Source organism: Brachionichthys hirsutus, chromosome 8 (assembly GCF_040956055.1).
Source record: "Brachionichthys hirsutus isolate HB-005 chromosome 8, CSIRO-AGI_Bhir_v1, whole genome shotgun sequence".
Taxonomy (NCBI): Eukaryota; Metazoa; Chordata; class Actinopteri; order Lophiiformes; family Brachionichthyidae; genus Brachionichthys; species Brachionichthys hirsutus.
Genome location: NC_090904.1, coordinates 2,684,077 through 2,707,149, shown reverse-complemented (window position 1 = coordinate 2,707,149; position 23,073 = coordinate 2,684,077). Strand labels below are relative to the sequence as shown.

The 23,073-nt window shown below is 47.8% G+C and overlaps 2 protein-coding genes across 2 annotated transcripts; one reads left to right on the top strand and one right to left on the bottom strand.

Moving 5' to 3' along the window:
* Nucleotides 1–463: 463 nt before the first annotated feature.
* padi2 (peptidyl arginine deiminase, type II) lies at nucleotides 464–10,018 on the bottom strand. The gene is made up of 16 exons (XM_068742319.1): nucleotides 9,880–10,018; nucleotides 8,478–8,649; nucleotides 8,018–8,087; nucleotides 7,822–7,883; nucleotides 7,627–7,750; nucleotides 7,113–7,265; nucleotides 6,463–6,656; nucleotides 6,017–6,120; nucleotides 4,990–5,101; nucleotides 4,540–4,647; nucleotides 4,056–4,207; nucleotides 3,500–3,647; nucleotides 2,825–2,918; nucleotides 2,668–2,747; nucleotides 1,859–2,005; nucleotides 464–1,763 (listed from the first exon to the last, which is right to left on the bottom strand). Exons 1-16 carry the CDS (start codon nucleotides 9,969–9,971, stop codon nucleotides 1,530–1,532), a joined length of 2,046 nt encoding a protein of 681 aa, XP_068598420.1. The 5' UTR covers nucleotides 9,972–10,018; the 3' UTR covers nucleotides 464–1,529.
* Nucleotides 10,019–12,151: 2,133 nt separating this feature from the next.
* On the top strand, nucleotides 12,152–20,490 carry lrig2 (leucine-rich repeats and immunoglobulin-like domains 2). Its single transcript, XM_068742018.1, has 18 exons — nucleotides 12,152–12,339; nucleotides 12,910–12,984; nucleotides 13,378–13,512; nucleotides 13,585–13,728; nucleotides 13,897–14,040; nucleotides 14,235–14,378; nucleotides 14,594–14,737; nucleotides 15,657–15,737; nucleotides 15,986–16,057; nucleotides 16,194–16,262; nucleotides 16,955–17,118; nucleotides 17,330–17,641; nucleotides 17,734–18,015; nucleotides 18,258–18,698; nucleotides 18,774–18,926; nucleotides 19,146–19,286; nucleotides 19,793–20,041; nucleotides 20,258–20,490. The coding sequence occupies exons 1-18, from the start codon at nucleotides 12,152–12,154 to the stop codon at nucleotides 20,488–20,490; spliced, it is 3,171 nt and encodes a 1,056-aa protein (XP_068598119.1).
* The last annotated feature ends 2,583 nt before the right edge of the window (nucleotides 20,491–23,073 follow it).

Here is a 23,073-nt window from a genome sequence, read left to right as displayed (position 1 = left end):
CATTAAAAAAAAGTTCTCTTTCAACACGTCATCTATTGACCATTTATTGGAATCATTCTGTAGCGCCCTCAGCAGGACCGTCATTAAGCCACCTCGTCTCCAAACACACACACACACACCGCTTATTGATTTGATGCCTGTGTGCAGGTGTGTGTATGCAGCCGTCTGTGCATGGTGTAAACTGGCCTCTCCTCTGCAGACTGGTGCCATGCGGGACATAGGCGTACGTATTATTTTAAATACTGAATTACACTGTGACTCATGTTGAAGCTGCCTTGCTAACGATTGCGTCACTGGAGCTGCTTCGAAGGAGGCTCGGATTCAGGAGCGGCGCCAGCTGGCGACTGAATGTAAAACTAGGTAGGTAGAATCTGAACACATCTGCTCCAATGAACGCTGCGGCTGTTGTGGTGAGAACTCGATGTTTTAATGTTGTTTGTTACAAAGGAAAGACGAGACACACTTTTAGCTGGGACGGTTTATTTCAGTGGCATGAATGAAGAGGATGCAAAGTGCATTCTGCAATGGGAGCCAATGGGCAGCAGTTACAGTCTGTAAAAGTTCCAAAGGTCTGAGAAGATGGAGACTTTTTGCAAAACAGACAAACCAATCACAGAGTTTATGGATAGAAATGACTGAAGGAAGGAGACGTCATGCGTTTGACTCGTTAGAAAAGGATAAATATATTGACAAGTCTTCTGTAATTATGACAAATGGTGCATTCAAATACAGCCCGGTAAAAACGTTTTGCGAAACAATATTTGAATTTATTCGTTTCTGGACTTGGGAGATGCTTGAGTGGTTGATGAGCGCCCTCCTGTGGCTGTGTAGTATTGCAGCACATCACTGTGTGCTATCGTTCATTTTACTGCGCTGACACTACGCCACCAGTCAGGTGTGGGAGTTTTTCCTCCATGTGCTACATTCAAATGATTGTGTTGTTTTTTTTCTTGTCTCCTTAGCTCTTGTTCAAAACAATTGTAAATATTGCTGTTCACTTATTTTTTTGTTGTAAATAAAAAGATGAATATGCATATAAGTTAAACTGAACTGGTTCCTGCATTTCTAATTGACCCTAGAGCAAATGCTGATTAAAATAAAGCATAGGGATAAAATGCTGGAAAAGGGCAGAAGATATTACGAAAACTATTAGTTGGAAAATGGAGAAGTTCATGGGACAGGAGGCTTTAATGTGTGGGTGGGGACGATCTAATACAAGCCTGGAGGCCCTCCTGAATGACTGCTTCAGAGCCAGCTTGATTAAAGCACTATTTCAATTAATCACCAATTGAGGGGTCGATGCTTTTATTTAGCCCAGTCGTTTTTGCCGCAGTTGTCAACAGTGCAACGTTTCAAGATACAGTTCAGATTTAAAGATTTATTTATTTATTTTTAAACATCCTCTCCTTTTCATTTTGTTTCCTTGCTGACGTAACTTGTTGCTTCTGCACCTCTTAAATATTCATTAATCTTTTATGCCACACCTCCCTTTTTATCTAGAATCGTGTGTTTGCTCGAGGGCATAGGGTTCACATCTCCATGTTCCACCACTTCATTTCAAATGGCTTCCTGCGGACATTGGAGCCACAGTGTACCTCGCCAAGCCTTTTGTGGTAGGACGCAAAGTCGTCAATGAACGTGCAATTTAGGCCCAGGCCCTCCAACAGGGAGCACATCTCAGCCTCCAGAGCACAGCGACCATTCACCTTGGGGCCATAGGGCTTTGGGATGCCAAGGTTCTTTCCCAAGACGATCATGTTGACCTGGAAAGAGAGGAGGCACGAGACTCACAGTGGCACAATCACCTCTTAGATTGATTTGCTGGTGAGTCCATCACAAGCCGACTGTCTGAACACACCATGTCAGGGTAGTAGGCCACTGCTCTGAACTGGGTCGACTTATCCTTCCCCACCACAAGCTTGAAGAGGATTGGCAGGTCGATGATATCCTCATCCTCCAGGCCTAGCTCTCTCTTCAGGACATCTCTGTTCCAGTCAATGCAGCTCTGGGACCAAGCAGGAGGGGACAGTTGTTAGGTAGCGCTCAATGCGAAGCAACAAGAATAACAACACCAGCATACTCAGTGTCTTCGTGTGCTGCAAACAAAAGCACATCGTGGACGAAGGTATACAGCCACAACAAAACAGCAATAAAACTGCCTTATCGTCTCCAATGGCAAACAGGACGACGGATCAGACTAAGAGCAGTTCTAAAACTCCTATGAAGGAATTACAAGGACCGTGACATTGCCTGGTATGGTGTTACCTTAGCCCCGCCCTGAGCCCCGTGTCTTGTGGCTGGGCCTCTGCCCACGGGGCTCGGCTCTCTCCACCTATCAAACCCTGACAAACCCAAGTCACATCCACTTCCTGAAAGAGGTGTGGCTAGCTTCATTGCATTTTTAAAGCACAGGTGGTCCAAAAACCAGAGCGCTGAAACAGATATATATCTATACAGGCATCGTATGATACACGGTCCGACTCATGCTTTAGGCAAGAAAGGTCTAATAAATCATTTTAGGCTTAGTCTTCTAGGTGCGATGCAGGGAAATTCCAACGACACGTAACCATGGTCTTAGTTAGATCGATTGAAATACACCCCCGACCATGAAATGTACAAATGTACCAAATTTGATGGAATCCCTGCTTCCAGGGACAACAAACCCACCTGGACGTAGCAGTTTTGAGAATGGAGACCACTATTATCAAGGATCTCGTCCACCGTTATTGGCTCTTCATCTTCAACACCTTTTGGAAAGGATTTTCGGAGTAAATGTTAAGCATGATGACTGGTAGACTCAGCACCCTACTGCCAGAACCCGTACCATCAAAGAGCTTGGCTTTTCCATGCCCGTCGCTCTGTAAGCCTCTGAATAGTTTGTAGCCCGCGTCTGGGCTGGCCAGCAGCATCCGGAAGCCCTGTGCAAACAAAACAACGGTGCTTACGCTAGCGTCGGCCGTCTCGTACATGAGCACAGCGCTAATAACAGCAACGTCCATCTTTGTGCATTCTGACTACAGACGGTCCTCACTTACCGACGTACACACAACAGGCTGTTCGAAATTTAAACGTCTGCGTTTTTGACGACAAGAAATCGCTGTCACAAGGAATGCACTCTCAGCGGAGTTATGGGCGAGTGCGTAAATGTGTACAGTATAAGTGGCCCACCCGTATGCGAATGTGAGCATTTCTTCATTCATCGATTCATTTTCACGTCCCTTTTATCCGCCTTCCGGCTTCACGGCTGTTGCTCGGATCTATCCCAGCTTCTCTATGGGCGAGAGGCGGGACATAAACCGGAAGCGTCGCCAGCGCATCGCGGGGTAAACCTTTATTGACTACGGTACACAAACGGGGGTTTCCTTTAACGACAAAATCGTTTAGCGGCGGGGTCTCCGCCGTTGAGCGAGGACCATCTGGGTTTCATGTTTCAGTTCAACAATGCACATGGTTCCCCCCCCCCCCCCCCCCCCCCCCACACACACACACACATATTTACCTTTCTGTCAGGCGCAGGAACAAAAGACATGAATTCATCGACATGGCCGACATAGAGCCAGTCAGAAAACAAGGCGACAGGTTCCTGGACCTTCTGAGCCCACAAGAAGTCCTGAACCACCTTGGTCATGTTTCGTCCTTTCGTCGTCCTTCAAGAAGGTCACGTGATCACAAGTCATATGTTACGCTTTACAACAGCGACCACATGCATCAACCCGATATAGATGAGGAACCTTCTGCTAGTTCTGAGAACCCTTTCATGTAAATGTGAACAACGTCAAAAAGCAACCGACCCACATGCAAAGTCGACTGTTGATTGACTCACCACCAAACCCCATCTTTAAAAACCTGTGTTGACATGCTATCTGAGCAAATAACGGCTTGAAAGGCTTTAGCCTCGAACACGGAGCAGGACACGAACAAATGTCTGGCTGTTTGTTTCCAAGCAGCTCACAACAGGTTAAAGAATTCCTTTGGCGGCGCGCTAACAAACAGAAGGTCATTCAAGGTAAGAAGATAAAAAGGCCCAGAGCCCATTCTCCTCTTTGCAAACTCACGTAGGGAAGGCTACTCCAATGAGGATTCTGCCCAGGGGGTAGCTTGTTCCATTCACGGTGACAGGAGGACTAACCTCCAGATTGCCAAAGGAGTCAAGACTGCTCACGTCTGTTCTCTCAGGTACTCTTGTCACATAGCCAAAGTCGGGGCCCTGAGGACAAAGGAGCGGTTAGGGATCCCATCCAGACATGCAGGAGTACAAATATTCTATACTCAAGTTTTTTTTTTTACAAGATTTCCTATTTCGCTGGGGGGAGGTGGGGGACTACTGTTAAACCAGCTGTCAGATGTTCCCATCTTAAACGGCGACTCATGGTGAATAAACAGGAACGCCCCCCCCCCCTGCCCTCTCCCCCTTACAGCCGATAAGTGTAAAAAGTCACAGGGAGGGGGGGGTGCATGGTTAAAACAAAAATTGGAGTTATAAGTGACAAGAAAAAGAAAACCTTGACACCAGAAAATTAGGATTCCAAAAATACTCACCAGTAGTTCCTTATAAGGGAAGTCGAGAAGTTTCCCATCCCGAGGGGAATCCAGAACGACGGGAAAGCTTTGGTGAGGGGAGTCAATGTAGCCGAACTCGAGCTCATCCTGAAGACGAGATGCACGAGTCACATCGCATGCATGGACAACTGACAGCCATCAGCACAACAAGATTGTGGTTTTTTTTGGAATGTGGGAAGATCCTGACATGTCAAGACAAAGCAGGAAAGGCCCCCCAGGTGGAGACGAACCCAGATCTCTGTGTGTTTGACTCGGGCTCCACTCATGCAGTTCTTTTTCATTCTAGCATGTCATTTGTTCATTTTGCTGTAATACCGTCTGTTTAGTTCATGAAACCTTTCACACATTAAAAATAAAATCAGGGAATTTACAGCGAAACTTCCAGCTACTGAAATCAGAATGAGCGTGTGATGTATTTAAAGTAGCCACCTGTATCCAGCGATCTCCTCTGTTCATATACTCGTGGCAAATTTTAAGTTTGCATCCACTCTCCTCAGCCAGCATTCTCATTCCTTTGAGGAACTGGTAGTTGTCAGATGTGCTGAGAATAGAATAGAACGCCTTTATTGTCATTGCATAGTGAATATACAATGAGATTAGAAGTGCTGCTCCATTTGGTGCTTAGGTACATTAAAAAATACAAATAATAGGAGAAGAAAACAACACGAATTGAAACGCGGGGGGGGGGGAATCAAACTTTGCCACATCCTGCTTTATTATTATAACCTTTTTCCACAAGTTAATGCAGTTCCAAAACACTTGTATGAAATATCTGTGCCAGTCTCTGGTCAAAATAGCAAACAGATGCTGCAGGACAGCATCCCTCATTTCTGTCTCAAACAGATGATGCAGGACAGCGTCCCTCATTTCTGTCTCAAACAGATGCTGCAGGACAGCGTCCCTCATTTCTGTCTCAAACAGCTCTGTCAGAAATGCTCTAAACCCGGAAGCAAAAGTCCGTTCATAGCAAGTATGCGTACATGCACGCTACCATGGTAACCGTGATGGACGTTTTTAGCGCAAACAAAAACATTTTTGGCAATTTTCACCGGAACATTACCACAAAAAGTAAACTTTATCCACTCTGCTCTACTTCTTCAACAGAGTGGATGCAGACAGAGGGAGAGCTGGACGTGCGGAGCGCAATCAGGGGGATAGTGTCTCTACACACACACACGGCGTGATGACGGCAATAATCTCAGGACGGAATAAAAATGGATGCATGTGCACGCACATCTTGACCTGATGGTTGACTTGATTGTTTATTTTGCTGTTTTTGGGTTGGTAAGGACCCAAAATCACCATAATAGTGTAGAAACATGGGAAAAGTGAGTTTTTCACAATATGGGACCTTTAATGTCTTGCAATTTCCTTGCAATTTTACAATGCTAATTCAGAATCAAGTGTCTCCTCCCGATGAGACACCCCTCTTCAGTAATCATGCTTCCCTTCTCACCTGCAGACGACTGCTTCTATCGGCTCAAGGGTGTTGGGTGTCATGATCCACGGAGCGACCCTGAACACAACTTGGTCTGTGAAAATGGGCGTTTCCGGGACACCCTGCCAACGCATCAGAGAGACCGCCATTTCAAATCGGTTACGCAGGCAATGTAATGCGAGAAAATGAATTCAACTTCACGTGGATTTTGACGGAAGAAAAATGAGCCGCATGTTAGGATCAACACAAAAGTTCCTTCCAGGTGCAGGAAATATTGGCTTTGATAAAAGTCTTATCTTATACAAACTTTGCTGGGAGTGAGGCGTGTCTGAAAGCCTTGACATGTAGTCAAAGAACAATCTTTGGACACAATTTGGTTATAAAATATTTTACATAACGTTACAAGTAAAAAAAAAAAGGGATGATTAAACAGCGTACTGAAGACAACGCAAACTCGATCTTACTTTCGAGATGGGCTCCAACACACTCAGGTTAATGCGAATGAACCCATCAAAGTCGATATCAGGAAACTTTAGGCCCTCCACGTGAAAGTTCAGCTCCGAGTCACCTCCCAGGTACAGCACGTCCTCGGACAAGGCCTCCTTGCTCAGAACCAGAGGGTAGTCCTTCACAAAGTCGTTGTAGAAGAGGCTCCCGACTAAACAGGACCAAGAGAAAGATTCAGAAAGAGGCGCCTGGCTCAAGTAGAAAAGCTCGGTGGGATTTAAGCATTTCAGGGAGCAAGTTCAGACTGCGAGGCTTTTATCTGAACCATTAGAGCGGGGGGGGGGGGGGGGTACAAATGTTATTGGTCTATTGCAATCTTCTGCTACCAAGCTGGTATAACAGGCTGCTAAGTACACAACATGCACCATGTAAATTGTAAAGTAAAAGTGACCGACTCCATTCTGGATCCGATCCAGAAGAAATCCGCCGGTGAGATAGAGGACCCCGCCCTGCATCTTGCTAACAGACGGACGGGCAAAAAACATAACCACCTTGGCGGAGGTCATAAACAAAGATAACACATAGTTCTTTAAGCGCCCGGTTTTTTCGGCTTAAGTAGCCACATGCTATCCGTGCCGGGGTTTTTACATCTCTTGTCTTCACTCACAGGAGTTAGAAACGACCACTGGGGGCGCCTTGGACCTGAAGACGCGAACACCCTCCGCATCGCCCTGAGAAATGTGCATGGTGAGCTTGTAGCCCTCTGGGAGTTTGGCAGGCCCTTTGGTCCGCAACACCATGAGAGACATGTCCTTCAGATCTGCAGAGCCACAAGGAGCGACAGCAACGTTCAAACCGAGATTTAGAAATGCACATGCAACACTTCTTTAAGGGCTTGAGTTTGATTTCCGGTTGATCCGCGTGTTTGCAGGATTGTGTTAAACTATAGGTGGCCTTGAGATGGAAGTCGCTTCCACACCAGAGCTTGAAACGGTGCAGACCAAACAAGCGAACTCTGGTCCGCCTGAAAACGCGGGTCTCGGTTCGCTTGCAAGGGAACCCTGGTTCGGTTCGTATGCGGTGTGAAAGCTCACCGGACCAAACGACTTAACACTTGTGGAAAAATCTCCAGCAGGAAGACAGACAAAGCGATGGATAAAGGAGAAGGTAGACTCGGCTACCTGACACTCGGGTGACGGCACCGGCCTTCTGCATGTTGTCTGGCTTCTTCCAGTAGGACCGCTCGCAGTCACAGTTGACCAGCAGGATGGCCCCATGCCCATCAGGACCCCACTTCCAGGACCCCTGAAGAGTTTAAAAAGTGTTTTTGTGCGTTGGACTTTGCAGCGTCGTCCGACTGATTGATCTTAACTCGCCTTGTTGGGGTTGTTTTTCTCCACAACACCGTCTCTATCAGCGTCCACGTCCAGAGAGATCTCTGTGGGACAAATGCATTTTATCATCATGTCACAAAATGATTCCAGATCATGGTTCATATCACAGGACAGTAAGACTATGTATGCAAATCAACGATGTTGACGTCAACAAAAGATTTGATTTATTTTTACTCACCAACTGCTGTCAGGTGTAGGACTGCTTTCCCCAAATCCTTTTTATTCTCGTCATAGTAGCGAACAGACAACTAAAAAAAAAGAGAGAACATGCCATTTATATTGAAAACGGCAATGAAATATTAAACAAAAAACACACACAAATAAAACTTTGAAGATTCACTACACATGGAAGTAAAAAACAGGATGTGGCGTTTTACGCCAGGTCCAACTCAAAAATCAGGAATTTCCTTCTGGCTCTTAATTTTGTATCATTTTTCGGCTGAAAACCAACTAATGTTCTATACATGAAAAGCAGATGCTGCAGAACTGTTCCAAATTACTGGCACACAATTTTACAGAAACTGCAAAAAATAAAATAAAATATTGGGGTAAAAAAAAAAATCCTTTTTCGTGGTGCCTCAAACCCAAACATCTGAATTGCTTGGTGGCAGTTTGTGTCGCACGCTCTGCAAATTCACCTTGTTATCGTTCTCATGCTCGCTGGCGCGGCTCATGGTGAACAGCAGCGTTGAGTTTCCATTGAGAGGGATGGGGGAGAGGAGGGATGCCTCCGTGGGGGGAGGGTGGACGCTGTGCTGGACGTCGGGAGAGCACTTGACGGAGAAGAATTTGGACTTCGGAGGGGCATTCCTGGGAAACGGCAGGATAATATCGTTTGAACATACAAACAAATAAAAAAGTGCATCAAATCCACGCTGCTGCTGAAAACGCACATCTGTCGCCGCCCGTGTGTGCAGCTGGGGCATAGCTCAACTTGAATTGCTGCTGGCCAAACAAAGTGGCTGCCTTTGTCATAATGGAGTCAGTATAGGATGACAGCTGGAAAGAAGGGAGTAAATAAAGAGCCGTGGGCGGGACTTGCCCCATCTTCTTGTTTGTTTGCAACCTGATGCTTCTCACTGCATGACTTGCAGGTGAGGACCTGCCCTGCCCGGCGCAGAAGGAGCAACACACCTCGTATTCTAAATCACTACTGGAGCTGACATTCTAAACCACAGGTCAGCAATTACATGGGCGATTAGCTGAGTGACATGATGGCTGCTTAAAACGCACGAGGATCCGATTCTTCCTCCCGTTCAAACAGGCTGTGAGAAACATTCTCCTTGTGCGACTCGCATGAAGGTGAATGAAAGATCATGAATTCTTCCTCTCGTCGTGTGCAGTCGGAGTTTTACCTGTTTTAGCTTACCCGGATGAACAAATGAACGATCATTTCGGTCAACAGCGTCTAAGATAGACTTTAAAAAGTCAAAGTGTTTCTCAAGATTCCGCAACACGAGCTCCAGGGCATCCCATCAGGCCAGATGCCAGGCCCCCACAGTCCGCCCATTGTGCAATCAATCGCTGTTACTGTGTCGGCTCGAGCCAGAAAGGAAGAACAGTTCACTTTCTCTTTGCACCAACAAAAGCATTTCATGCAGCCACAGAGGACTGTTGTTCTTTTCCATGCTCAAAACAAAAGGCCGCCCTTCATTATGAACGAGTAATAATAGTAAAGTAGAGTAACAATCCGTGGTAGGAAAGAACACGCACCTCCAGGAAACAGACTTAGATTAAAGCAGAGCATCTGAACATCCATCATGGTCACGGCGCCAGGCGCTAAACGCTGACTGCTTCGGTTCTGTGTTTACTGAATCAACTTGGAAATGGGGGGAAACTGGACCGACTGGTTTGCATTTCGGTATAGAATTAACGTTTTTAACTCTCTGCTCAGTGAAGCCGTTGATCGCTCACTGCAACATGTAATATACGTAATTACATATGCTGACGGTGCAACAATAGGGCACTGGCAAAAGACGAAATCTATTGTCTTAGTGAAACAGCACATTTATAATAAACGTCTCCAGAACGAGGTCCTACCTGTCCAGGTTCACGCTGAGCTCCGATCCCACCACGCAGACGAACTCTATCTTCTTGCCATAATCTATTCTGAGGGTCCGAGGGAGCGTCATGGCTGCAGGGTTTTAGACGTGCCTGGTGTCAACGGCCTTCGGTTGATCGGTAGACTGACAGACGAATTTGTCCGGACTAAACAAGTGACGATGAAGGCGCTGATGGTTGCAAGGTTCCCGTTTGCTGATTGGGTCACCAGTTTCCACCCCACCCTCTTCTCCTTTTTCGCACGTGCACGCGCACTCACCTCTGCTGTTCTTTTCTTCTGACACACCCTCCCCTCTGTTTATTCACGAGAGATGTAATCCGATACCGAGTAACACTAACCTGTCTGGTAAATAAATAAAAAAGTAGTGAATTCTAATTAAATCATAGGTTCATAAAGAATAACGGACATCAGAGCAATTTATTTATTTTGAACTCAGAACTTTATAAGTTCAGAAGTATAGCAACCTCATTTATTTACAATACAGCTATAAAAATGAAAGCTTACATGAAAATGTTAACAAGTAAACACTGACACTTTCTTTCCCTCATTCATAAGTTTGTTATAATATATATATTTTCTATATATAATCTAATGACACCTTGTCTTTGTAATCCCCTTTAAATGATCAATTCTTTAGGAAACCTAATAAACCTAATTGCTACAAGTCTTGGCTGTTAGTGGAGCTGAAATAGACTTTTACGCTCCAGAGTGACTGACGGGAGCAGCAGAGTGCCGCTCCGCTTCCGTATTACGCACTTACCCAGGCGGAAGAAAAAGTAGTTCGCACCAACCGGATCATTTAGACAAGCTCTCAATAGTTTAGAACTTTAGCTACTTTCCACTATGCTCCTGTTAATCATATACTTTACATCAAATGACCGAAGTATCGATATTTTGATTTGATAATTGATTTTAGAGCAACAAGAGCTAGTATTGGAAGTGTCGATATTTCAGTATCGATCCGCACATCAGTATTATTCACCCTCTGTCGGCCTTGAAATTGGATTTGTGCTCAATGATAAATAAAAAAAAATGCGTCCGATGTGCGCTTTAAGGCAGCCAATGCGAGCCAGACGCGGAACACCGATATGAACACCGATAACTGATCTTACCTGCTCAGGTGTGCCTCCTGAGAAGTACCAAGAATATGGAGCAGACTCTGAGGATAACCCGCATCCAGGCGGCATGTGCGCGCATGTTCCTGAAGCATGGCTGGTTTTCCTCAGACTGGGGACCTAGAGCAGTTTGTGTTGCTGAAACACATTCCTGAAACGTGAGTCCAGGTGGTAATTTGACACGAGAGAACAAAGTCTGCCCTGGACGCGTGAATGACCGTTAACAGCGGCAGGTGAGGCAGGCAGGCAGGCAGGCAGGCAGGTAGGTCGGAGCAGGAGCAGGAGCGTCTTCTGATCTCCCGAGGGGGGGGGGGGGGGGGGGGGGGGGTAATATGTGACCTATCTAAGCGTATAATAAATATACAAAAATATATTCACCTTCAATATTGCAAACGGCCATCCTTACAATGTTTCAGTCACGGTTGTATATTTCAAACAAGTACTTTGGTGATAATACATCACATTTAATAATAATGAATCGGTGGTGCACTTGTCTCAAATGTAAAGCATCTATACAGGGAATAAAATGGGGAATACCAAACATGTGCTCCAGGAAATGACGTCACCCTAACCCATACAAGAAAAGCTCTGAAAACTTTCTGTGAGCTTTAACGGAGGCTCCAGCGAAATCATATTTGGCCTATGATCCAATCAGATCGGTGCAGCGAATTGACAAGCACGACCGCCGACCAATAGAACAAGTTTAAGTGTGCTGGAAAGGGGCGGGATGAAGGGTATCGGATGTCGTCAACTCAAAGCGCTTTGTTGTTCTTTCGGGCTAGCAAATAGCAATACAGCACAGTTAGCCTCCACCGGGATAATATTCCGTTACATTAAATCGAATAATGTTCTAGTTAAACAGGGTCCCGGTGTATTCCCGACACCGAATCACGTTAGGTACTCCCGGAGGGTGTCCGGATTGGGGCAGAAAGAATTCCAAGCTTTGGGGAAGAAGCGGAGAAAAGCAGGGATGCCGAACGCAAGTTGGACAAAAGCTTTCTGGAACGGCCAGAAGCATGTAATCAATGGACTGATAGGAAACTAAACGCATTCACTGGTGCGTGTTTAACTATTAGCGTGCGTGTTAAAGCGAGTTAGCCACGAAGCATCGCAGCCCAGTGGGGAGACATTCAAAATGGCGGAAGGCGGGTCCATTCCGTCGGTGCTTGTCTTCCTGGTCCTGAGTTGGAGCAGCCGGGCTCTTGGCTTCTGTCCTGCTCCTTGTTCTTGTTCTAAAGGACGACGTGAAGCCCACATTCTGGACTGCAATAGAAGAAGGCTGACGGCGGCCCCCCCGACCCCCCCAGACGGGATAACCGAAGTGTAAGTACACAGCTGGATGCTGGAGTTACTTCTGTTCCGTTAACGGGGCTTCACGGCGAACACCGCGACCCTCTGTCGGTGCAGTTGTGCCTCATGATGCGCTCCAGACGCGAGAGTTTGTGAATGGGGGTCACTGTCTGCGTATTCCGATCTATTCGATCTGTCCAGTGTTTACTCGGTATGGAATAGAATAGAATAGAACGCCTTTATTGTCTTTGCATAGTGGCTATGCAAAGAGATTAGGAAGCAGGAGCACCTTCAGTTTAATATAATCTGTATTACAGTTTCCAAAATAAAATTGAGCTCATGCTGCTTCTACAAATCCATACATCCATGATCTAAATATGGGTCAAATGTCCTGTTTCTGTTTGCACTGCGTGATTACGCTAGTTTGCTGCTGCTAATACACATCTGTGTATCCACTCCAGATGCTGCTGTTTTGTGATGTGTTCTGTACTCGTGTGTTTTTTGTAACTTAGTCATTACTGCTGCACGTTGCACGACTTTACCGACTGTGAATCCTCTTTGACAATAAACTGGTTCTGATTCTGATGTCACATTTTCTTTCAGCACAATGAATCACAACGAGCTGACAGTTCTTCCCTTTCTTGGAGATGCTTCCTCAAACATCACGTCATTGTCGGTGTGAGTAGAGATCAGTCAGGCTTTACCTCCAATCACGATTCACACAAGGATTGTTTATTGTATTTCCATCTCCAAACTGAACTGCTTCCAGCTAACGGTGTGTGTGTCTGTGTGTGTGCGTGTGTGTGTGTGTGTGTGTGTGTTTCCACTTCTCTTGAGAAAGAAATTACTCTGTTAAACAATATAAAAAATTACGCTAAAACAGAAAAGCGCTGCTGGAAGAATTTAACATTTTCAGGCTTTGATCCCGAAACACGATTTTGTCGTTTGGTACTGAGGTACGAGTGAATGTTTCTTCACAGTGGTAGGATTACACCTTTTAAAGGTAGCCTGTCTTCAGGCTCAATATTTTAATTTTTAAAATTAAGAGTCGATTGTCATCTTATGATTCAGAGTCCACAATCGTATCTCAGAACTGTCGATGCACCAGCTGCAGCCATTCGTTTCCTTGGAGACGCTGGACCTGACATCAAACTCCATCACCGAGCTCAACGTCGGATCCTTCCCCCCCCTGCCGCTGAAGTTCCTGTGAGGAAACGGCAGCCATTTTAGACTGGCTCCTGGCTTCAGGTCTCATGTGTCGGCTCTTCTGTCCCATAGGAACCTGAGCAACAACAAGATCAGCATCCTCGAACCCGGCTGCTTTGAAAACATCGCCAGCTCGCTGCTGGCGCTGAAGCTGAGCCGGAACAGATTGGCTGTGCTGCCGTCCAAAGTCTTCAAGCTTCCGCAGCTTCACTTCCTGTAAGTTGATGTCGATGCTAAAGTCCATGTTTTGTTGCCTGAAACCGGAGACTTGATTCATGTAAATGTAAATCTGACTTGGATATATTACTTTGGTTGTTTTTTTAGTATGAATGCTGAATTGTAAAGTGAAAAACAACAACAAGCTGATTGTTCTTCTTTTTATAGTGAAATGAAACGCAACAGGATCAAAATAGTGGACAGCCTCACTTTCAAAGGGATGGAGTCACTGAAGTCGCTGAAGATGCAGAGGAACGGCATCACCAAGCTCATGGACGGAGCTTTTTTTGGGCTTAACAACATGGAAGAACTGTGAGGACACTTTCACTCTTAACTGTAGTTTAGAATATCAGGAGGGTTGTTGATGCACAAAGAGGCGTGATAATTAGTCAGGAAGGCATTCTGCATTCTGACAAGGGCACAATTGGTTAAACTGGTGTCTCATAATTCACGGGACGGTGAGCGTCTTGGCTAATCCCAGCCTCTCTTTCCCGTCTGTGCCGCAGCGAGCTGGAGCACAACAACCTAACTGAAGTGAACAAAGGTTGGCTGTACGGCCTGCACATGCTCCGCGTCCTGCGGGTCGGCCACAACGCTGTCGCCGTCATCCGACCAGATGCCTGGGAGTTCTGCCAGAAGCTGGAGGAGCTGTGAGTGCGCTTGCTTCGCGAATCGGCTTCTCCGCTTTCTTTCCTTAGCTCAGTGTTCTGAAATGTTCCCGTCGTGATCGTAGGATTAACTACACCGCCGTCCTCGCCCCTGCACGCAACGGTTTCTCTCATTTAGATGCATCATTCTTGATTGTTGCGTTTGATTAAGATAAAAGGCGTGCACGTGAACTCATTTTGATTTTGCTCTGTTGCAGAGATTTATCCTTCAATCATCTGTCGAGACTTGAGGGGACAGCTTTTGTAGGATTAGGTCTCCTGGGGAGCCTGAACCTGGGAGAAAATGCCATCAGTCACTTGGGAGAGGGCGTGTTCAGCGACCTGGCCAGCTTGCACACACTGTAAGTTCTGCACCCGAGAGAAATCTGTTTCCTGCCCCATAGCCGGATGCTTTAATGAAGCAGCAGGTAACCGGAGCTCGACTCTCTGGTCAATACTTCAGCGTCTGCTTAGCGTAGCTACGGAAAACGCAACAGGCCCAGCTTTGGCAGGAAGAACTTGTTTTTTTGTTCCTTAACATAAAGAACTCCTGCATGTGTTCACCGAATGGCAGTGCCATAAAACTCATGACGTGGTTCAAACATGTTATACAGTATAATTCTGCTCCTTTATTATAGGAGCACCAGCCCCACCTTTAAAAAGGGCTCTGCAAACGGGGTCATATTGTTTTGTTTGACCGTCCTGGGAGCTTCCATGGGAGAAGGGAATCGGTGGCCAAATCTTTTTTCAGAGGTGGAAAAACAAACTAGAAAAGCACTGCGAGCGCGCAGACCTCCGCCAAGTAGCTCATTCCCCTTGTAATTGGGTTTGCATCATCCACACGATGATCTGGATCATCAAAGTGATCCAGATTCCAGGATATCTTCCTTCCTGGTAACATTCCAAACATTTCACCAAAATGTCATTCAAGATCTGTTTCCCTTTCTGAGTTGTCTTGCTAACAGACCAACAAAGAAACCAACGGCGGTGATTACGTAACCTTCATTAAACGACGAAATGAATAGCGCCGGGGTCTTTGGGACCTCGGCAACGGATCTGTCGTTGCCTGAGGACCGTCTGTCGTTAACTGACTCGCATTCCTTGAGATTTATTGAAATAAAAGCTCAACTCTGAAGCCGTTCTGAAAATCAATTCCTCATAGATAATCGTTCTAAAGTCTGATCATCCCATATCAGTCAGGTTTGTCTCTACGTGCTGCATTTTAAGCCCCGCCCCTTCTGTATTTGGGTTTGATCTGAGCCGTTGCTCTTTGTTTTGCAGAGACATTCGTAAAAATGAAATCTCCTGGGCCATCGAAGACTCCATCGGTGTGTTTGACGGCATGAAGAAGCTGAACACTCTGTGAGTTTGACGCGCTTCCCGTTTCTAAGCTGTCCTGTAATCACGTGAATGTAGGAGACGCTGCTTCTTAAATGATGTGTCACTACTCTCGAGATCTGGGCTTTAGACTGGAGGAGACGGTTTGTTATTTATTGCCAGTGTCGCCTTGGTGAAAAGCTGCCGGCGTCATTTCCAACGAGCAGTAAAAGATTACCCAGCAGCAACTGTGTCGAGCGACACGCCGCTAAAGCTTCTTCTTAATTTCCCAGAATCCTGCAACAAAACAAAATCAAATCCATCACTAAGAAGGCGTTTGAAGGCTTGGAGGAGCTTGAGCACCTGTGAGTATCCATCTCCGGAGGATCTGTTAACGGCGAGCGATTGAAGATGGAAGGCTTTTATTGCTGCTGTGCTCGTGAAGTGGGATGCGATTCGGATCAAAGGTACGACTGATGCGTATTTCTCTCGCCTCTGCAGGGACCTCAGCAAAAACGGCATCATGTCTATAGACCCCGAGGCGTTGTCCCGTATGAAGCTCCAAGTGTTGTGAGTCGAGCTAAAATGCTTCTTCTCCCTCCCGTGTGCGTTTGAACGCCGCCTCTTCCCTGTGTTGTTGTTGCTTCACTCATTTTTCTTTATTGCTCATTAAAAATTCATTACGACTGCAATTAAAAGCCATATTTATCCCCTTAAACTGGCTTCAGCCGTCACCTCCAGGTGAGTGAAAGCCACTAAAATGAGATGTTGACCTTCGTACTGTAACGCTACTTTCAGCGCTCTGCATTTATTCTGTCATGGCGTCAGTGCATAGGAGGCTGCTTTAACACAATACAGCACTGTTTGCCTGATAACGCAGCCACAGCAACAGCCGAGTAATTAAAATGTATTTCAGGATAAAGTATCAAGTTAAAACGCTGTTAGTAGTGAATCTAGTCATCTCTTAGTCATGGATCCAATGAAAGGCAGCAGGAGAAGAAAAAAGGAAAGCAGTGAGAACAGCTGCTGAATTGAAGAAGGAAATAATCGACAAATATGTGAAAATGGCGCCCGCTCGGGTCTCGCTGCAGTTCGGAGAAATGTCGATGTCAGAAAGGACATGACATGTTGTCCTCCTGAATGGGAGTGCCATTAATCACTGTCGCATGTACCAACCCGTCACCACCATCCCCCATTTGTGCGTCGTCACCCTCTGCCTCCGACGGCGGTGAAATGATCTGACGCTTCCTTCCTGCTCTCAGCATCATGAACACCAGCAGCCTGCTGTGCGACTGCCACATGCAGTGGCTGGCTCCCTGGCTAGCCGACGCCCACTTCCAGCACTCTGTCTCCGCCCTCTGCGCTCATCCCACCAGTCTCCTCGGGCGCAACGTTCAGTCCATCAGTCCCGACGAGTTTGTTTGTGGTCAGTCTCTTCATCTTCATCTTTTTACGCACATTATTCACAATCGCGTCCACCATAGGAGACGGTTTGTTTCGGGTTCTACAAAATGGTTCGAAGCTTCGTGATTAGTTTCATGCATTGCTTTAGTTCTCGCCCTCTTCGTTTGAAGATGCCCCCTCCCTGAGCTGGCAGAGCTCGTGTAAAACTCTTTTCTGTCCCTCCTCTTCCTCAGATGATTTCCCGAAGCCCCGCATCACGACGCACCCCGAGACGTCGGTGGCGCTGCGAGGGACCAACGTGAGTCTGAGCTGCGTGGTGTCCAGCAGCAGCGACTCGCCGATGACCACGGCGTGGCGGAAGGACGGGGAGGTGCTCTACGATTCGGAGGTGCAGAACTACGGCCGGTACCAGGAGGGGGCGCTCATCTACACCACCGTTCTCCACCTCCTCCACGTCAACTTCACCGACGAAGGGCGGTACCAGTGCGTGGTTTATAACCACTTTGGCTCCAACTACTCCCACAGAGCCGCGCTGACCGTCAACGGTGAGGACGCACAACGCCGCACGCTGCGTCCGCTCCCCCGTCTCACCGTTGACCTCATTGTCGTCCCCCCCCCCCCCCCCCCCGTTATTCAGAGATGCCATCGTTTCTCAAGACGCCCATGGATCTGACGATCCGCACGGGGACGATGGCCCGGCTGGAGTGCGCCGCCGAAGGTCACCCGCCTCCCCAAATCGCTTGGCAGAAGGATGGAGGCACCGACTTCCCCGCCGCCAGAGAGCGCCGGATGCACGTCATGCCGGACGATGACATCTTCTTCATCGCTAACGTGAAGACGGGGGACATGGGCGTGTACAGCTGCACCGCTCAGAACGCCGCCGGCAGCCTGTCGGCGAACGCCACGCTCACGGTTCTGGGTGAGTCGCCCGCCTGCTTCCTGTTCCTGCTGTTTAACCGCTTTAAAGTCGCTCGGCTCAACTTCCTGCAGCTGGAAGCTAAGGAGAAAGCGTCAATCTGATTGGGTGGAGCCGCTGGTTTAGGCTCGGAGCTGAAAATAAGGTCTTAAACAAGTGTTTAAATAAACAACAACAACACGTTTGACCTCTGGGCAGTTTGATATTTCCTCGCACCGTAAATCAATAACGCCCCTCTCTCGTAGAAACGCCGTCCTTCATGCGGCCCCTTGAAGACCGGACCGTGGCCCGCGGTGAAACCGCCGTCCTTCAGTGTATAGCTGGGGGAAGTCCGGCCCCGCGACTCAACTGGACCAAAGAGGACGGCCTCCTGGTTCTCACCGAGCGCCATTTCTTTGCAGCAGCCAATCAGCTGCTCATCATCGTCGACGCCAGTCCCGCGGACGCGGGGAAATACACCTGCATCATGTCTAACACTCTCGGAACGGAGCGCGGCCACATCTACCTGAGCGTCTCGCCGTCGCCGAACTGCGACACCGGCTCCGGGTACGTCCAGGACGGCTGGACCACCGTGGGCATCGTGGTCATCGTGGTGGTGTGCTGCGTGGTCGGGACGTCGCTGGTCTGGGTCATCGTCATCTATCACATGCGGAGGAAAAGCGAGGACTACAGCATCACCAACACAGGTCAGCGGTTCAGAATAAAACGCCCGGAGACGTGTCTCCCTGCCGCGTAACGCGCCGCGTCTCCGTCTGTTCCAGATGAGATGAACCTGCCGGCAGACACGCCCAGCTACCTGTCCTCTCAGGGAACCCTGTCAGAGCCGCAGGAAGGCTACAGCAGCTCTGAGGCCGGCAGCCATCAGCAGCTCGTGCCTCCTCTCTCCAGTGGATACGCCCACAAGGGCACAGACGGTGAGGCCCGTCGACTCCGTGTCGGGCTGCGGCCATCGAACGTTCTCAACGTATAAATTAAAACCAGCAGACCTCCACTTCCTGTTGATTGGACATGTCAGTGGCCTTTCACTCGCCGTAAATAGCCATGCAGTAAATGTTTCCAGTTTGGCTAGCATCAAAAAGCTGCTGACGCTGTCCTCTGGTTTTATGTTGGACCCTTCGCCGGGTGTGTCCCAGGAGTGTGTTATGGAGACACGAATAGTGAGGCGGAGACGGAGAGGAACGCTTTGCTGCACTGCCGGGTCGGCTCGCTGTTCACCGGCCACGGCAGCTTCCACCCTGGGGAGCCCTGCGAGGGACTGGCCGGACACCCCGCAGGTCGGTGGCCTCTGACGCTGCTGCACGAGTAAATGTGCTTTAATGAAGCAGCTTTTAATGTGTGTCTCTAATTCATTTTAATATAACCTCTCTGAGCCAATTGAATAGGAAAGGCTGTCCTCGTCTGACCAATCAGATCGGGGATGAGTTACATACACTTTTATTTAGCATCTGTCATGTAGCGACGGTAGCTAGAGATGATGGCTAATGTAAAGGGATGGAATTAAACTTTTAACAAGTTCTATATCGACTTATCCAGGAGTAAGAAACAGGAAATGACATTTTATTTTCCTAAGTTTAACAAAGCCTTGATACATTTATTTATTTATTTTTTTGCTCTGAACATTTCAAAAAAATAGTTTTAGTTGTAATGAGTCGATTTTGTTAATTGTGAGAATAAATGTCAGTGATTGATTAGGTCTGGTGATTGATTAGGGGTGCAGACGTTAAAGTCCTGACAGGATGAGGTGTAAACAACGAACCCGCGGGACGCCACTGTCTTCTAGGTGGCGCGGCTCCGCTGGTCATCTGCTCGGACTGTTACGACAACGCCAACATCTACTCTCGCACGCGGGAGTACTGCCCCTACGCCTACCTGGGGGGGGACGACCCGCTGGACAAGAGCCTACCAGACGGCCAGCGCGACGACGCCATCTTGGAGAGCTTCGTCGGCAATCGGGACGCCTCCGCTGCTTTCCTTACCCCGCACGATAAAAGGCCGAGCGGCGCCGGCGCTCCAGAACGCTGCGCTAGTGGTGAGAATGAAATATTGTGCTCCGCTTCGGATGCTGGAAGCGTTGCTGATGCTCTGAGAAGTTCTTTGTGTTGAGGTTGTTGATTATCCGTAGAGGTATTGATCCGCCACGGAGGCTTGTTCCGCTGAACGCGGCTCCATCGCTCGTTAGTCTGTGGTTGTTCTTGCATCCTGCGCTTTGTTGACGCCTCTGCCTTGTGGCATCCTGTCTTTGCAGACTCTCTCTGCGGGTCTTTCTGGGGAGGAGGGGAGAGCCCGTCCCCGAAGCCCCAGCCAGACGCCGTGCAGCCCCCGGCGGCGGTACACACGGCGCCTCCTCCGGCCCCCGCCGCTGACTGGGAGGAGCAACGTGAAGCGGCGGTGGAATCTTCCCCCAGCCAGTGCGCACAGCAGCACAGAAGTGCCTCTGGTAGGACTAACCGTCAGGAGAGTCCTTCTCACCTGTCCTGAGACTCCGCCCCCCCCCCCCCCTCCTGTCCCCCGCTACCTCCATCGAGACTCTTCACACTCTGCCAAAGAGCTACTCTTGTATGTTTACATTCCCCATTCACTTAAAAGGACACGCTAACATTCGCCACTGCGGAACGATGACCGGACCTGCGATTAAAGCGGCCGCCTCCTCGACACCTCCCCCTCCGCTGGACTCCTCCCCCCACGTAGAGGAAGCTAGGAACGTGGTCCCGGAAGCTCCGTTTCGGACGCCCAGAAATGGCTGCTCATATGCAGCCGCTCTCTTTTGCCCCTGCTGCTGCTGCGAGGGACGAATCGCGTTTCGCCGTTTTGCCGGATTGTTGTCGGTTCTGACGCAGGGAGCGGCCGACACGAAGCACGAACTGTCTTCCTATTCCGGCGTGAGGAAGTGCTTTGAAACGGGACAGCAGTTTGTGGTTGATCAAATCAATCACCCAACCCGTAGGTGGAACGTTCCCCCAGATGTGGGCTGACTCTATACATGCAGATTCCAGAGACAGACACCAACATGTGGTGTATATTACAAATATGTATAAATATATATCGTCTTTATAGGATCCTGACTGGCTGATTGATTCCCTCACGCTGTGCTAATGATGAGCGTTTGAGTGACGATGCAGGATGTGTTTATTTTGTAGGATGTGCTTATTTTGTAGGATGTGCTTGTTGTTTTGTAGGATGTGTTTATTTTGTAGGATGTTTGTTTTGTAGGATGTGTTTATTTTGTAGGATGTGCTTGTTGTTGTTTTGTGACTCGTGGTTTTGCTGGATACTTTCTTACATCGTCAGTAAGACGTCCTTCCTCAGTATTTGCTTTCAGAGATGACGTGCGTTCTCCGCAGTCTTCATCAGGTGGTGATGATGACGATGATGATGTGATGGCGGCTTCTTTTTGCAGTATCTTCCAGGTATTTCATTTAAAGGTGTTAAACATGCTTGTTTTAAAATGTTGACAATTTATCATCACGGTTCCTGATCCTTCCGTAGATTTAGATTAAGCCCAGGTCTTCACTCCACTGTGAACAAGAATGTATGGTACTATTTTGCGTGTGTGTGTGTGTGTGTGCGTGCGTAAGAGTCGCGTGAGTCCCATGCTCTGCTGCACATTTTAAACAATGGTCTGAAACACGAGCTCCAGTCTCAGCCTTGATTCTCCCAGCCTTACTCTGAAGTTTTTAACTGAGGAACTTCTGTTAATAAATGTCTTTGTTTTCCTGCTTGTTATCCGACAGCTGCCCGCTTCAGCTAACGGCGTGAATGTCGCCTCAGAAAATGCTTATCATGCAGAAGAATGTTTTATGTTAGTCGTCCTTGAAAAAAGGATCATCTTGATTAATGCACTTCGCTTATTTCGACGTGATTGACTTTTGTACTCTGGAAGCCCATTGGCTCATTAAATTGAGCTAATTCCGCCCCGTTTCCTGTTTATCAGGCGCCAGGAATGTACAGCCGATCATTTACGTTGATGACGTGTCTGCTAAATGATCTCAAACACGCCATGCAGTTGTAAAATACTCGGCACTTCATTTCCCAGAGCTCAGTGGGACAGCTCCAAACTCTTTCTTTTGTTGAGCCCCACAGTCAAAAACCCGGATGAGCTTCGGTTATCTCTCTATTCGCTGCACCTTCGTTGTTCGGTAAATCCCTCTTGCGTCGAGGGCGCTGTTGGTTTCTTCACGGTTAATGTTTGGGATGTCGGATTTTATTCCATGATATTGGCGGCTCTCAAACGAGCCTCTTAGTTTCAGCTGGCTGAACAACAAATACAGGAGCAGCTCGTTCTGGTCGGTGTTTGAGCATTTCCGTTCAGGAGCTGAAACGTTCCTGTTTCTGAGTCCCGTTGCTAGGAGACGTTACTATGCAGTGAACGTGTGTGCCTTGACGCGGTGTGCGTGACGACACGTGTGCCGGCGTCTCGTTTCAGTCTGAGCCACGCGCCCTCTGAATTTGATCTTGAGCTTCGTTTTTGAAGCCGAGGCGAGACGCTTGTCTTTGCCTCCTGGGAAACTGGAAGCAGATCTTGAGATGATTCGCTCCCAGAGGCACCAGGAGTCCCGTTCCCTGTTAATCAAAACACCATGTGCACTTGTTTAATGCCCTGGACATCCTCTATGACTTCATACTAAAGGTTAGCAGTCACTGCGCTGGCAATATGGAATGCTGCTTTTCTCATTTGATGTTTCATTCTTCTTCTTTGTTTTCTGTAAAGCATCTAAAGAGCCTCTTTGTTACGCAAACATTAAACATGAATCTGACTCTCTGCTTCGGGCCGGGCTCGTCTTTCTCCCGCTCCCGTACAACGTCGCAAAGATCAATTGTTTCCGTATTCTGACGTGGCATCAAAATAGTGCTGACTTTACAATTCTATTATATAGCAAAGGCAGGGAGGAAGAACCTGCTTGAGCTAGAACAAGAACCTTTTGGAACCGCTGTCATTTCAAACTTTGGCTGACGATGGTATAGAACGGTTCTTGCAGGATTTGATTGCAGGATTTATGTAATTCCGTGCACACGACGTGCACACACGGGTTTAAAAGGGCAAACATCACTAATCTGGATTCA